This window comes from Halichoerus grypus, chromosome 6 (genome assembly GCF_964656455.1).
Source record: "Halichoerus grypus chromosome 6, mHalGry1.hap1.1, whole genome shotgun sequence".
Taxonomy (NCBI): Eukaryota; Metazoa; Chordata; class Mammalia; order Carnivora; family Phocidae; genus Halichoerus; species Halichoerus grypus.
In genome coordinates this window covers 58,442,058-58,456,179 of record NC_135717.1, presented here as the reverse complement: position 1 = coordinate 58,456,179, position 14,122 = coordinate 58,442,058, and the positions used below count along the sequence as shown (strand labels likewise).

The window sequence follows — 14,122 nt, the reverse complement described above, 5'->3', positions numbered from 1 at the left end:
CTTTGAGTGGCTTGCCCCAACGCTCTTTTCCCATAAGCCCTTTCCCTGTGTGACTATTCAAAATATGAGGTTTTTCAGAAATTCATATATGCCTCTGTGTATATGTGTTCCATCAAATATAATAGACAAGAAAATTTATTTCTAGCCTTGTCTTAATATTTGTACATGTATCTATACATGCAAATTTTATTGAAACCTAGCTCTTTATGTTTATCCAATGATATTAATTTCTTGAGTGCCACATCTATTTATTTAAAGTACACCTGTGGCTTATATATATTATATATATTTGCACTAATGTTTCAGGACTGAAGAACATATTTTTCAACTGTGTAATGGAAAATTAAAAAAAAAAACAACATTAACTTAAAATGGAAGTCTTGTTGATATGAATATTAGTTATGAATAGAAAATAATTATTAAAACATAATTCAGTAAAAACTGAGGTGCCATATTGTCACAAATACTCTGTGCAATGGTCTTACTGACCAAGGTATAAAGTGTGGAAATGTTCACTGTAATTAAAACAAAAATTCTAATTAGAAACTATATGAACCAAGGATAATGTTAGTATTCAGATTTACAGTAGCCTTCATTTGAACTTAGGGGTATTTCAAAGGCATTTAAACCTTATTGAAATGTATGCTTGAGTAATTACTTTTCCTTAATATTATGAATGAATGAAGCTATATCATTTTGCTTGGATTATAATCAAGTATAATCACATCAGTTATAATATTTAGTTTATCACTGTGATATGATTATAATTACAGCTTTAAATATGGACCTTTTGACACTGGAACAGTAATCTTATCAATTATATTGAAAGATAAAGTAATATCTGATATTTTCTAGGTATGTAACAAATGATTTCAATATAACATTAAAGTAATTAGATCTATCCATGGCTTTGATTTTTTAATTTAAAATAGCTGATTATAGATATAATAACCTCAATTGCATAGTCCTGTTTTTAAAAATATGGGCATGGGACCAAGAACAAGAATTGATGCCCTGATTTTACAAGAAGCAAATAACTTGGCTCTAAGTCTTATCGAAGAACAATGTTGTTGGTTGACCGTGACAATGAAGCCTCTCTCCTGAGGCCTGTCTCACATCAATTCAAGCAATAAAGCAAAGTGAAGACTAAAGCTGGCAATAACTGAAAGCAGAGGGTTGATGCCACAGGGCTCCCCACCTCCTGGTTCTGAGTTTTGTGTAGTGTCAACTTTTTTCTCCTGACCACTTTCTCCACAAGGCTAGAGCAGGATAGCTGAAAGCTCTTTCTTAACATACTTAGAATATTAGAATCTGAAAGATAGGTATCCTTCTCTTTTACATCTTCAGTTTGAAAAAAAAAAAAAAACCTGCAAAGGATTGATAGCTTGGGTTGTGATTTCTTTTTGTTCATTAATTAAGCAACCACAATCCTGATGCGGTAACCTCAAAGACAACAAATGCATCTGCTTCGAGGGTTACAATGCTGGACAACCCAATGTCAAATACAACCCGACATATGTATAGTACAATTCTATAATAGCTCTAGCTGTAAAAATATTCCCTCTGTAATATAGGAAATTGCATGGTGTGTTAGGTAGGACCAAGTAGATTACATATATGATGCATAATAAATAACCCAAAATCTCAAAAGCACCATTTCTGGAGGGTCACTTACTATACACATCTAAAACAAACTGGCAGAGGGGACTTTCTCTACCAATTTGGAAGACCAGGCAGATGGAGACACAACATCTGGAAAATAAGGCCTCCTACCACAGCATCAGAAAGGAGACCTGGAGGGTTGTCTACCAGCACTTCAACCTGGAAGTGACACGTTACTTCCTCAGAGCACACTGGCCACATCTTTTCACATGGATCCACTTACCCAAAAGGGTCTGGGACATGTGCAAAGCAAATGGATATTTTGCAAATAGTAAATAATCTTTACAACAAACAATGATAGGTTTAAAAAAAAATTGTAGTATTTGTTTATGAGTCCATGAACGGATATCACCACTCTTCTCTACTGAAGAATCAAAATTTTTGAATCAATAAAAATCAGTTACCTTTCTTTGACTAAAAAGGGAAAGGGTATTTATCATGATTTTAGTACTATCCCATGTTTTTATGGCTAACTATGGCTAAGGTTTTATGCTGTTAAGCATCAGTAAGGAAATCAACCTGGCTAGTATTAGTTATTGCCAACCTCTGGGTACCTTAATTTTCTGGAGTTTTACTGAGGATTAAATTAAAATATGATGGTGATGATTATGATGATAATCATATGTTTAGAATTTATTAAGTAGTTAAAGTGTTTCTGTTCAAACATCTTAGCATATGTTAATTTGTCAAATCTATAAAAGTAGGTCTGATTTTTATTGCCATAAAGAAATGGAGGCAACAGAGATGATAAGCATGTATTCAAGGTCACATGGCAAGTAAGTGGCAGTGACAGAATTTAAACCTAGGGAGACCAACTCCAGTCAACCTATTTGACTCCTGTGCTGTAAGGAGATCCCCAGTTTAGAGCAGGCATTTCTGATGACAAAGTTCTGAATGATGAGACCCATAGCTATCCCCCTACCCTTTTTTCTTCTGCTTCATCCATCAATGTGCTTTCCTCCTAATAGATCTGCCTGGCTGGTCTGGAGGAACTCCTCACTAAGATGTTTGCATGGTCACCTCTTATTTCATTTAAGGTTCTGCTCAACTCTAACCATCAAAGAGACTGTTTGTTACCACTCTAATCAAGGTAATAATCTCCATAGCTTTCTCCCTATAGCATTCATAGCCTCTATTACCACATGACACAATATTACATATTACTTTGCTTATTATCTGCGTCTGCCACCAGAATGTAACTCAATGAAGGCAGAAACTTGCTCTGATCTGAATTTTCACACATGCACCAAGATTTGAGTAAACGGCTTCTATTAATCTACCTGTCCTCCCATCCACCCGTCCGTTCATCCACCCATCCATCCATCCATATACCCATTCATTCTTTATCCTCCCTTACATTATACAGAGCTACAAATCATCTACCCATTAGTTATTATAAATGGCTTTTAATTATTTCATTAGGGTGAGATGTTCAGTTATTATTATATTTTTTTACTCACTGCCATCCTCCCTTTCTTCTTTTTTTTTTTTTTCTTCTCTTCTCTGACAACATATACTTTAAAAGAAAATTGTGTGAGATCTAAAAGCAACACTTGGAGGACTCATATCTTAAGTAGAAATACAGCTTTTCATCTAAACTAAGTGAAGAAGGTTAAGTTTTGAAGGCAAACTCTACAGGCTTCTGTTTATAGATTTATGTATTCGTGAACTTTATATAGAGCAATCACTGTTTTGTGATCTCCCAAGTTCAATTTGAATCCAGAGTAATGCTGCACTGAAATCATTATCATCAAGCCATATTTTTCACTCCAGATCAATTACTGTTTAAAGGACACTTAGGAGTCACTTTACATACAGTTTTTGAGGGGAAAAATGAAAGGTGTGGAAGTTGTTATAATAAAAGGGTAAGCCTTTTCAATTTATGTGTGAAGACAATGCACCAGACATCTAAAATTATAATGACGCTCTGGCTTCCCTTACTTTATCCCCAAACTATTTCCTTCCTTTCACATTTAGGATTATTTGGGAAGCATGATGTGTTTTGTTCTGTATGAATTTAGAGAAAGACAGAGTAGCTACTGTGCTACTGTCTACTTAGAAGATTTTATTGACTTCTGGAAGCATTTTCTATTCCCTAAATTATTCCTTCTTTTTCCCTGAACTAAAATCTGGTCATCAGTCAATTGCATCTTCTAGATGTTTCAGTCGAAAAGGCAACATCTGACACTGTTGTCTCCCACCCTAAGGTACCAGGCTAACGGACCAGGCTTACTAGTTTCTTGGAAACAGTTCACAGAGCAGTCCAGGAAATATAAGGCACAGGGGCATGTGGGGTAGGGGAGGAAGTGCCGGGAGTCAAGGCAGGGGCGCCAAAACGGGAACTGGAAAATCAATAAAGCCAAACACTGTGTAACACGTGCATTTCAGGCCTGTTCGGAGGAGATGTGCACAGTTCACTGTACAGTTTTCTGCAGCCCAGGCAATCAATACATGTTTGCTGAACAGGTGAACAGAACAGAACCAGATCTTAAAGGATGATATAAAAAGTGTTGTGCCTAAAACAATATCAAGCCTGCACTTATTGTTCCTTTATACTTTTAGCTAACAAATATTCAATGTTTGCGGATCTCACGCATTCTTCAAAGCACTTTGCATGAAGAAAATGATTTAGTCCTAAAGCTCTCCAAGATGGAAGCAGTATTATTATTTCATAGCTGAGAAAAATGAGACAAAAGATGATCATGTGTCTTGCCTAAAACCACAGAGCAGACAGCAAGAGGGTAACCTAGGATTTGTACCTAATGGTTTTGCAGAACTGGGCTCCCAACAACTGACATAAATGCTACTTAGTATTCATAGCAAATGCAGTAAGTATCAGCTGAATGATTGTACTTAGTAAACAATACTCTCTTGGAAAATGAGTGACCATTTAAATTCAGAATTTACACTTTGATAATTACAATGATGGAATATTTCTTTCCTGCCTATATAAATTCCAGTCCTACTTCTCTCTGCTATAGGATGGTAGTTGCATTTTATAAGATTTTTATAAAAAAAAAAAAACATTTTAAATCAACGTGAATTTAAAAAGAGGAGATACCAAGTTCCTAATCTGTTACTTAATTTTCCATGAATAAGCACCTTGCTTCTTTGTTAACTTATCCAAAAAGAAGATATGCTTCTTAATGGGTCCCTGGACAGACTGAAGACTAGGTCTATGCCTTTGTCTTATTTTTCTTTTTAGAGAAATACAACAGATTTGATAGTAAATTGAAGATAGTACCATGATGTATTCAGAATGCAAAGAAATAAAAAAATAATCCATATAGCTTTATGTTGGTCATGTACTAAATATTATCTAATAAATTGAGTTGTAAGTTTTTGAATGGAAAATAAAAAGTAACTATGAAGTTCAGATAGCTTTCTTATTTGCAGGTAAAGTAGATAACCACCAAATATAAATAGAAATACATAGAAATCATATATATCCTCCACCTTCTTCCATATTCACTTTTCATCAATTTTAAATTGATCTCAATTATTCCAAACTTTTAAAAATATACATAGACTCCAAAGCTGTCAGAGAGTCCTAGGAAAATCCCAGAGAGTCCATTATGATCCTGTCATTCTGCAAATGTGAAAACTGAAGCTCTATAATGACATAGCCAAAGTTAGAGGATTAGTGCTAAATCCCTGAAAAAGGTTATAAGTCTATAGAATCTACATAAATCTATAAAAACATATGGTGCCTTGCTTTTTGAGATTTTCTGGCTTAGTCCCCATCCCCCGCTTTGATGTGGGTCTTCTCTTTTCTTCATCTGTCCCTAGTCTACTCAATTTTGATTCTAGTCCCAGTGCTGTGTGTGTTAATGCTTGGTTTCGCTGGGTTTATGAATGTGAACTGCTGAAATGGAAGGGAATCATGGTGGATCCAGTTTGAGTGTTCATGGTGTCAATGGCTCCCACCCCCCAGAACTTCCCACAGAGCCCTGGACCCACTCATTCCATAAGTGAGTGAAACCCCTCCAGTTTTAGCTACCATTCTCAAACCACCTGACTGAATTTCCCAGTGAATATCTGTTGGCTCTTTCATGATTCTCCTGTCTTCTCCTTTACAGACATAAATAACACACAGGTCTTGTGGTTGTTAGTGGTTTATCCCTATTTGCTTATATACCGGCTTTTGTAGGGATGCATTTTCACTTAATTTTGTTGTCTATGTTTTCTGTGACAGACTGACTTCACTAACTAGGTGCTCTGACTGGATGTGAGAACTTGGGAAAATCCAAAAACCACTCTGCCACAAACCCCACCACCACCACGACCATGTTTCTGTAATTCTCCTACTTTTATATAGATTTTAAACAACTTCATTGATTTGTAATTTAGAATTTACATACATTAAGATCACCTATATTATGTTTACAATTTAATGGCTTTCGTATATTTATGAAGTTGGGCAACTGCCATAAAAAATGTAGAATATTTTCATCCTACAGAGAATCATCCTACACAGAAATGCATATTCCTTAGCACTTATTCCTCACCCCTTTTTTCTTCAACCCTAAGGAGCCCTAAACAACCACTCATCTACTTTCTGTCTCTACACATCTGTCTGTTATGGATATTTCATATAAATGGTATCGTATAATATATGGTCTTTTGTTATGGGTAGTATGTGACAGATAAATATGAAGTAATGTTCTAAGTTCTTCATCTCAAATGGCAAACAGCAACAATTCCATGATAGACTTTATGGCAATGTGTTTGCATATGATTTGAAGTTGGTTACCTAGTGCAGGGCAATAAAACACCAACTGAGAATATGGTCATGGTCAATAGGAATGGTGACAACTATAACAATAAAATGTGATATACCAATTTTACTGTGTGTCAAGTCTCTTCTAAGCACTTCACATATATTAACATATTTAATATTCACAGAAAGTTATGATGGAAGTCCTATCATTATCGTCCCCATTTTATTGATAAGAAAACTGAGGCAAAGTAAAATAAAGTCACCCAAACTAGTAAATGGAAAAGCTGATTCCACACCCAGATAGTTAGACTCCAGACTTCTTTTTTTTTCTTTTTGAGATTGAGAGTGGGGGTGTGGGGTAGGTGCAGAAGGACAGGGAAGAGAGAGAATCTCAAGCAGACTCCTGCTGAGCATGGAGCCCAATCACAGAACCCTGAGATCATGACCTGAGCTGAAATCAAGAGTCAGATGCTTAATCAACTGAGCCACCCAGGTTTCCTACAAGACTCCTTGTTCTTTTCTTTTCTTTCTTTTTTTTTTTTTTTTTTTTGATTTATTTTAGAGAGACATAAAGACAGCTTGAGTTGGGGGAGGAACAGAGGGAGAGGAAGAGGGAGAGAAGCAGATGCCCCACTGAGTGGGGAGACTGAGGGGGGCAGGGGCTCCATCTCACCACCCTGAGATCATGACTTGAGCTGAAATCAGAGTCAGATGTTTTAACTGACTCAGCCACCCAGGCACCCAAGACTCCTTGTTCTTAACCACTGTTCTATAGTGCATTTCTGATGTTTAGGTTTAGTTAAATACCATTCTCTTCTAAATTGGTGATAGTGCCAACCAGCTTAGGGTAACAAATTCTGAGTAACACTAATTTTTACTGGCATGTAGTTTAAGGAGACAAAATAATCATTGTCTTTTAGTTCCATAGATATTCTTTCACACTTTCTCAGAATGTTTTTTTCTTCTCTCTATCTTAACTAAAACATAATCTGAAAACCTTCATTATCTGTAGCAGATTGGGCTTTAACTGCTTTTTAATAAAGCAATAGCTACTTTGTCCTAAAACATATTTGATACACAACTGACTATATTCAAGTACAATTGGTCATAATTTGCCTCTTTATTTTGAAGACACAGAAAGAACTATAGACCTAAAAAGTACTTTATCACTAAACATAAGATATTAAAGTGTTTCTCAGTAGCTGAGCATTAGATTGAGCTGAATAAAATTAATTATAATCATGTAAATTCTCATAGGACTTTAAAAGAATGGGGAAAACAAAACAGTGCAAACTTCTCCACGAAACTGGCAAAGTTGGAATAAGAACGCTCCGATTTCTTCTGTCCTGACTCAACCCATCTAATAATCATTCTGCCTCTCTTTAGAGGAAAGGAATCTCTCTAGTTTAATAAAAGCTCCTTTCTTTCTAAAATCTTAGAAAAAAAGTTCTGGAGATTTTTTTTTTTAAGTTGCCAGAATCATTTATAGATTGAAGAACTAACTATAATAGAAATTTAGCATATTATTAGGAAGGTGACTAGCGAAGAACTGAAGAAGCACATCCTTCTAGAATAAACGCATATCTTCTAAGATATATTTTCATGATTATATATTCAGAACCTCATTTTCTGTTGTCCAGAACAGTCTCCCAAACATCTCCAAGCCCAAATCCTGTCCCTTTCTTGACATGAATACCCAGAGCTCTGTGCTCCCTACATCATCTGGGATCTTTGAAGCAGCCTTGCTCATAAAAAGAGCAGATGCTGTAGCATCACCAAATACCAAATCACATTTTTGAGCTCAGTGAAATGATACTTTAATGTGAGAGCAATAATAAAATTAAACAGCACTCAAGTTTTGCTCGCAGTCAGGAGCTTGCCTCCAAGAGAATCAGTGTAGAATTTGTTGGCAGTGTATATCACATGGCACTATTTTGGAAATCAGATGGAAGAGTGCCTCAGAAAGAACTTTGCCAGTTGTGAAACTGTGCAAGTATATTTATAATTATTTTTGACATTTTCTGGGTAGTTCTGTAAAGAAAATCTAAGTATAGTTACACTTCACACATTTGGAAGTGAGATAAACGATAGCAAAATTTTTCAAGTTGCTGTTCACCTGCTGGAGTAGCATTTTAAATACCCAAAGCCTTGCTGTCAATTCAAGTTCTGCTTGAATTACACCTGGGTGAATGTATTTCTCATATATCTGCTAAGTGACAGCTTTCTAACAATTTTTTTTACTAGTTCATTTTAAATTAATTTAGATAAAGGTATGTAAATATTAGGCATGCCCTTAAGTTGTGTTGAAAAGTCAATGCAAAGGAAAACACTTCTACATGTCAGAGAGGGGATGGTCTGAAGGAGGCAAGGAATTAAATGCTTGTGTGCTTGTGGGAGGGAGACGCTATCCTCTCTTAACATGTAAGTTTATGAAATGATCTCTTTCAACTGATTTGTATGGAGGTACCAAATATATTTCAGCAGAACATTTTGTAAATGAGAAGTAATGATAAGATGGCTGGATTATAAAAGTTGTTCCAAATAGAAGTGATTTCCAGGAACTTACCAGTCATGCAGTTTTTAAACTCAATGTCATCAATCGCAGGTCCTCCTCCTAGATCCCTTGTTCTGATCCCTTGGAATAGGACTTCAAAATTCCTTAGCTTTCCTAGCAGGATGACAGCCCTTTGCCAGTGATCACCAGAGTTCTGCTCACTTTCTTGCCATACTTTTGACAGTCCTTTCTCTGTCTGCATTAGAGAAATAAACACAAATGAAGAAAAAAAGCCAATCATTTAGAACAGAAGCATCTGATTAATGAAAACTGATTAAAAAACAAACACTGGAACTCTGATAACATCCATAATATACTTGATCTCATTAAAACAGAGGCATATTAGGGGCGCCTGGGTGGCTCAGTCAGTTGAGCGTCTGCCTTCGGCTCGGGTCATGATCCCCGTGTCCTGGAATGAGCCCCACATCCGGCTCTGTGCTCGGCGGGGAGCCTGCTTCTGACTCTCCCTCTGCCTGCCTGCCTGTCTGCCTACTTGTGATCACTCTCTCTCTCTCTGTCAAATAAATAAATAAAATCTTTAAAAATAAATAAATAAATAAAACAGAGGCATATTAATCTACTACAGTGTTTCCTAGAAGTACTGATAAATCTGTTTTGGTGTTTTCAGAGACACCACTATTTAGGAGTGGCCTACTTGGTTCATTCCACCTCTCCTTTGCATGCACACAAAATCCTCAATATCTGATGGGGTCTGAACATTTTACAGAAATCCTGGGTTATAGCTCAGGATGCTCCCCCAATCTTCTATTCATATTCTGTAATTATTTAGATTGTACCTTCCTTCAAAGAGTGGAAATAATTTACATGGGAAAAGAGAAAAAAAGAGATGGAAGGAGGAATATGTGGGAGAAATCACTATCTCTGATGGGTATGACAAAGGGATTGTGAAGTGAGCCATGGTGGCAAAGTGATGATTCCCAAGATCATTAGGATTTCAAAAATCCTATTAATGTATTATTTTGGCTATCTAAAAAATTCTATTATGACTGATATATGAGCATCAACTACAACTTTTTCTATACCACACTCTTCAGTTATAAAGGAAAAATTAATTTTCTAAAAAAACTTATGTAAGTGTCTCCTCTGAATGTGTAAGGTTGGTTTTCATTGTTTGTTGCTCTTCTGGACCTAGCTCCTCCTGAGAATTAGATGTTTTAATAAATCATGATGACTGACACATTGCAAAGAAAGAGTAATAAATATATATTTGCTATATATATATAGCATTATAAATATATATATTGCTATGTTATTATATATACGTACATATATGTTTATGTTTATGGTTAGCCCCACATAACTAATATCTCAGGGTCCACTATTTTGTTCTCATAACAAATTAACAAGAATAACATGTCTGAAGCTTGTAATCAAAACTGTGGAATTGAAGGGAATGGCAGCCAGAATATCAAGCACCTGTTCCAACAGATTTATAGCATGCAACTGTGAAATACATAATTTACAGGTATTTTTTTTTTTACCATAAGCTGAAGAAAAAGAGAAATATTTGAAAAAAGGATCCAAAAGAATTACATTTCCATAGGTTCTTGCTTTTAGGGCACTAATGTTGATAAATATGGCTGACATCTTGTTCTGCTGAGGGAGACACAATCAAGCAGTTCTTCCTTGGTTGAATTACAGAGAAAGCAGAGCCACATATCAGTTAATCCAAAATTAACTTTGCAAAACAACTAATGGTGTCTAGACAGATTTCTGAACAGCCTCCCCTGCCACCACCAAAAAATATGATAAATCTTTACACACAGAGACTCTTGTAACTTTTGCCTTGAAGGGGATGGGAAATTCACACCTAATTAATGGAATTTCATATCTTTCTGATGACTAAAGAAGAGAAGCCTTTTTCAAGGTTAATCTTTAACTATCAGTGATGTCATAGTGATGTGGAATCAAAGGAATGATTAGTTAAATTAAAGATTAAAGTAGAGGGGGCATGTCTGACACATAGCAACATAACAGGCATGGATATTAATAAAGTCTGTCTTAATTTACAAACTTAACTCACTTTGCTGATATTTTCCTATTAATCTACTTCTGAAGTTTCTAGAGCCACTCATTAACAAGCCCCCAAAGGGTTTTCAACAAATACCATCACAGAAGGTTCTGTGATCATTTTAATCAATAACATAAAAACTATTTCTTCAGTCTTACAACTGACCTTCTAGTGAAAAGGAGATTTGAATAATACATCCATTATCATTTTATGTAGTAAGAAAAGAAAACAAGGGTGAATTCTTTTGAAAACCAACTATGGACCAACCTAAAGGCAGGCGACTGCAGAATATCATTCTAATATATTTACTATCATTCCTCTTTTTTTTTTTTTTTTAAGATTTTATTTATTTATTTGACAGAGAGAGATAGGGAGAGAGGGAACACAAGCAGGGAGAATGTGAGAGGGAGAAGCAGGCTTCCCACCAAGCAGGGAGCCCAGTGTGGGGCTCGATGTGGGGCTCAGTCCCAGGATCCTGGGATCATGACCCAAGCCGAAGGCAGACGCTTAACAGCTGAGCCACCCAGGTGCCCCATATCATTCCTCTTTGAATATAACATATCAAATCTTACCCCCATAATTATCAAAATTATGCATCCAAATGTAAAATGGAGACTTATTTACTTATTCGCTTATCTGTCCATTCATTCATTTATTCCACAAACATTCGATGTTCACATGTACTATGTTAGATACCAGGAATAAAAAGGTGAAAAAAAAAGAGAGTTTCACCTCTTTTTTTTGGTATTACTCTGGAGGTAATAATCGAATATGCGAAAGTCAGAAAAATAAATTGCTAGAAAAGTTACATAAATATAGATTTTATTTATTTTTCTGATATATATCAATATATATCAGAACAATTTTTTTAAAAAAATAGTATATGTCAATCTCATTTTTGTTCTACATACACTGTTGCTTTATTTACTTAATATTCTGATTTTCAATTCATTCTAAATTGAAAAAAATGAGAAACCTCTTAATATCAACTCATGACACTGCTACTGGCCAAGGACATATCTCTTGGATTCGTTCATATGGATGTTAAACCATCCCAACAACCCAAGGCAATAAACATATGAAAAGTGATTGGCTACACTAGTAATAGTAAAAATAGACATTAGTACAATGATAATTAAATTATAGAAATTGAAGGAATACTTTCTTCTTGTAATGTAACCATTTACCCAACTTTGAACTGATTTGCCATGTATTATGCATATTGATCCTTTATCTTATATACTGCATATTTGTTTTGGCAATGTATCTGCCCTCATACTTTATGTCAGTGTTTCCCTTTTGTGTCATGAAAAGAAAAGCAGTAAGAAATATTAAAACTCTGCCCCCACCCAAAAAGCAAAGGCCGAGCAGAGCCTAGACTTCAACCCAAATCCAGTACCCAGGGGCCCCAAGACCTCTCCTTCCAAGATTTTTTCAAAAGAAAGAAAACTAAGCAAATTTGTCACCAGTAGACACACCTTAAATAAATGGCTAATGGAGCTTATTTAAGCATAAAGGAGATGATAAAAGAATGAATCTTAGAATATCAAGAAGGGATAAAAAAAAACCAGCTAAAATATGAGTAAATACAATAAACTTTTCTTATGCTCTTGAATTTATTTTTGATGGTTGAAGGAAAAATACCATGTAATATGGTTCTCAATGTATGTAAAGCAAATAATTAAGGCATAAATATTATAAGTGTAAGAGAGTAAAGACATAAAGGGACGTAAAGTTGCTACACTGGAGTTAAGTCTTAATGTTGCATTTTAATAGGTCACATTTTCATCCTCAATTTTTTTTTTTTTTGTTCTTTTGGTCTTCTCATACATTCAGTCTCCTAAATGAAACTTAGAATAATTTAATAAATAGGTGAAATTTTAAATATTGAAATATTTTACCCTGAGATATCATTTATTTTTTGACTTGTTCAGGACTCTTCATGCCACTCACTAAAATTTTAGTCTTTTTTACCACCATATGAAAAACTCAGACGGAGAAGGTCACAGATATGGCGGCTGTTAGGATGGGAAAGCTGACAACCATACCTGGAGGTCTGATATGTGCATCTATAACTGTGCATGCAGCTAAAGAAGAATACAAAAAGCAGCTAGTAAAACCAGAGCAGCTCCCCATATATACTGCACCACCTCTGCAGTCTAAATATGTTGAGGAACAGCCTGGTCGTTTACAAATGGGCTTTGCACCCATCCGCACTACAACTGGTCATTATATTGGCTGGGGCAAGGGTGTTTATGTGTTTGTGAAAAATGGAATAATGGATACGGTACAATTTGGAAAAGATGCATATATCTATCTGAAGAATCCACCTCGAGATTTTCTTCCAAAACTTGGAATGATTACAGTTTCAGGATTGGCAGGCTTGGTTTCAGCAAGAAAAGGTTCTAGGTTTAAGAAAATTGCTTATCCACTGGGACTGGCCACTTTAGGGGCAATTGTTTGCTACCCAGTTCAGTCAGTAATAATTGCAAAGGTAACTGGGAAAAAGGCATATACTACAAGCCAGCAAATTTATGAAGCAGTTAAATCATTGTGGACAAAAATCAACAAAAAAGAGTCATTTCCTAAACCTAAAGAAAAATCTAAGCTAGGAAATTCTGCTGAAATAGAAATACCTGCAAAAACAACTGACAGCCTGAAATACTCAGTGCCCTTTACAGCAGAACTCAGCTCTGAAACAAAGACAAAATCAGAATCCACCTCAGGGGCTACACAGTTTATGCTTGACCCCAAGCTCATGGATCACGGGCAGTCCCATCCAGAAGATGTAGATATGTACAACACTGGAAGCTGAAATAGTCTGCGTAGAGAACTACGAGATGTGTGAAGTTGAAAACAATGATGAAAAAATCATGTAAAGGGTAACTGTGACACAGAGAGTATAACTTTTTTTTTTAGGGTATAACTTTTAAACGAAGTTTTTCCCTCACATCTTCTAATGTAATATACAGTTTGACCAATCACATAAGGGATTAAAACACAAACTGTGAATTTAATCCAAACAGTATTAAATGATTGATGAAGAGGCAGAAGTATTGGGATGCATTTAATGATTTTTAAGGGCGTTTATTAAAAAACAAAAATAGAGTAAATATATAAACACTGATGAAATATGTATGTGTATATATAAATA

At 35.4% G+C, this 14,122-nt stretch overlaps 1 protein-coding gene and 1 pseudogene across 1 annotated transcript in view; one reads left to right on the top strand and one right to left on the bottom strand.

Annotated features, from left to right (window-relative positions):
- Positions 1-14,122, bottom strand: part of MALRD1 (MAM and LDL receptor class A domain containing 1) — an 806,170-nt gene that overhangs the window by 248,615 nt on the left and 543,433 nt on the right. Inside the window, exon 30 of the mRNA XM_078074136.1 lies at positions 8,949-9,132. Within this exon, the coding sequence (XP_077930262.1) occupies positions 8,949-9,132 (184 nt within the window). The remainder of the gene's footprint in view (positions 1-8,948; positions 9,133-14,122) is intronic.
- LOC118544850 (MICOS complex subunit MIC27 pseudogene) lies at positions 12,980-14,071 on the top strand (annotated as a pseudogene).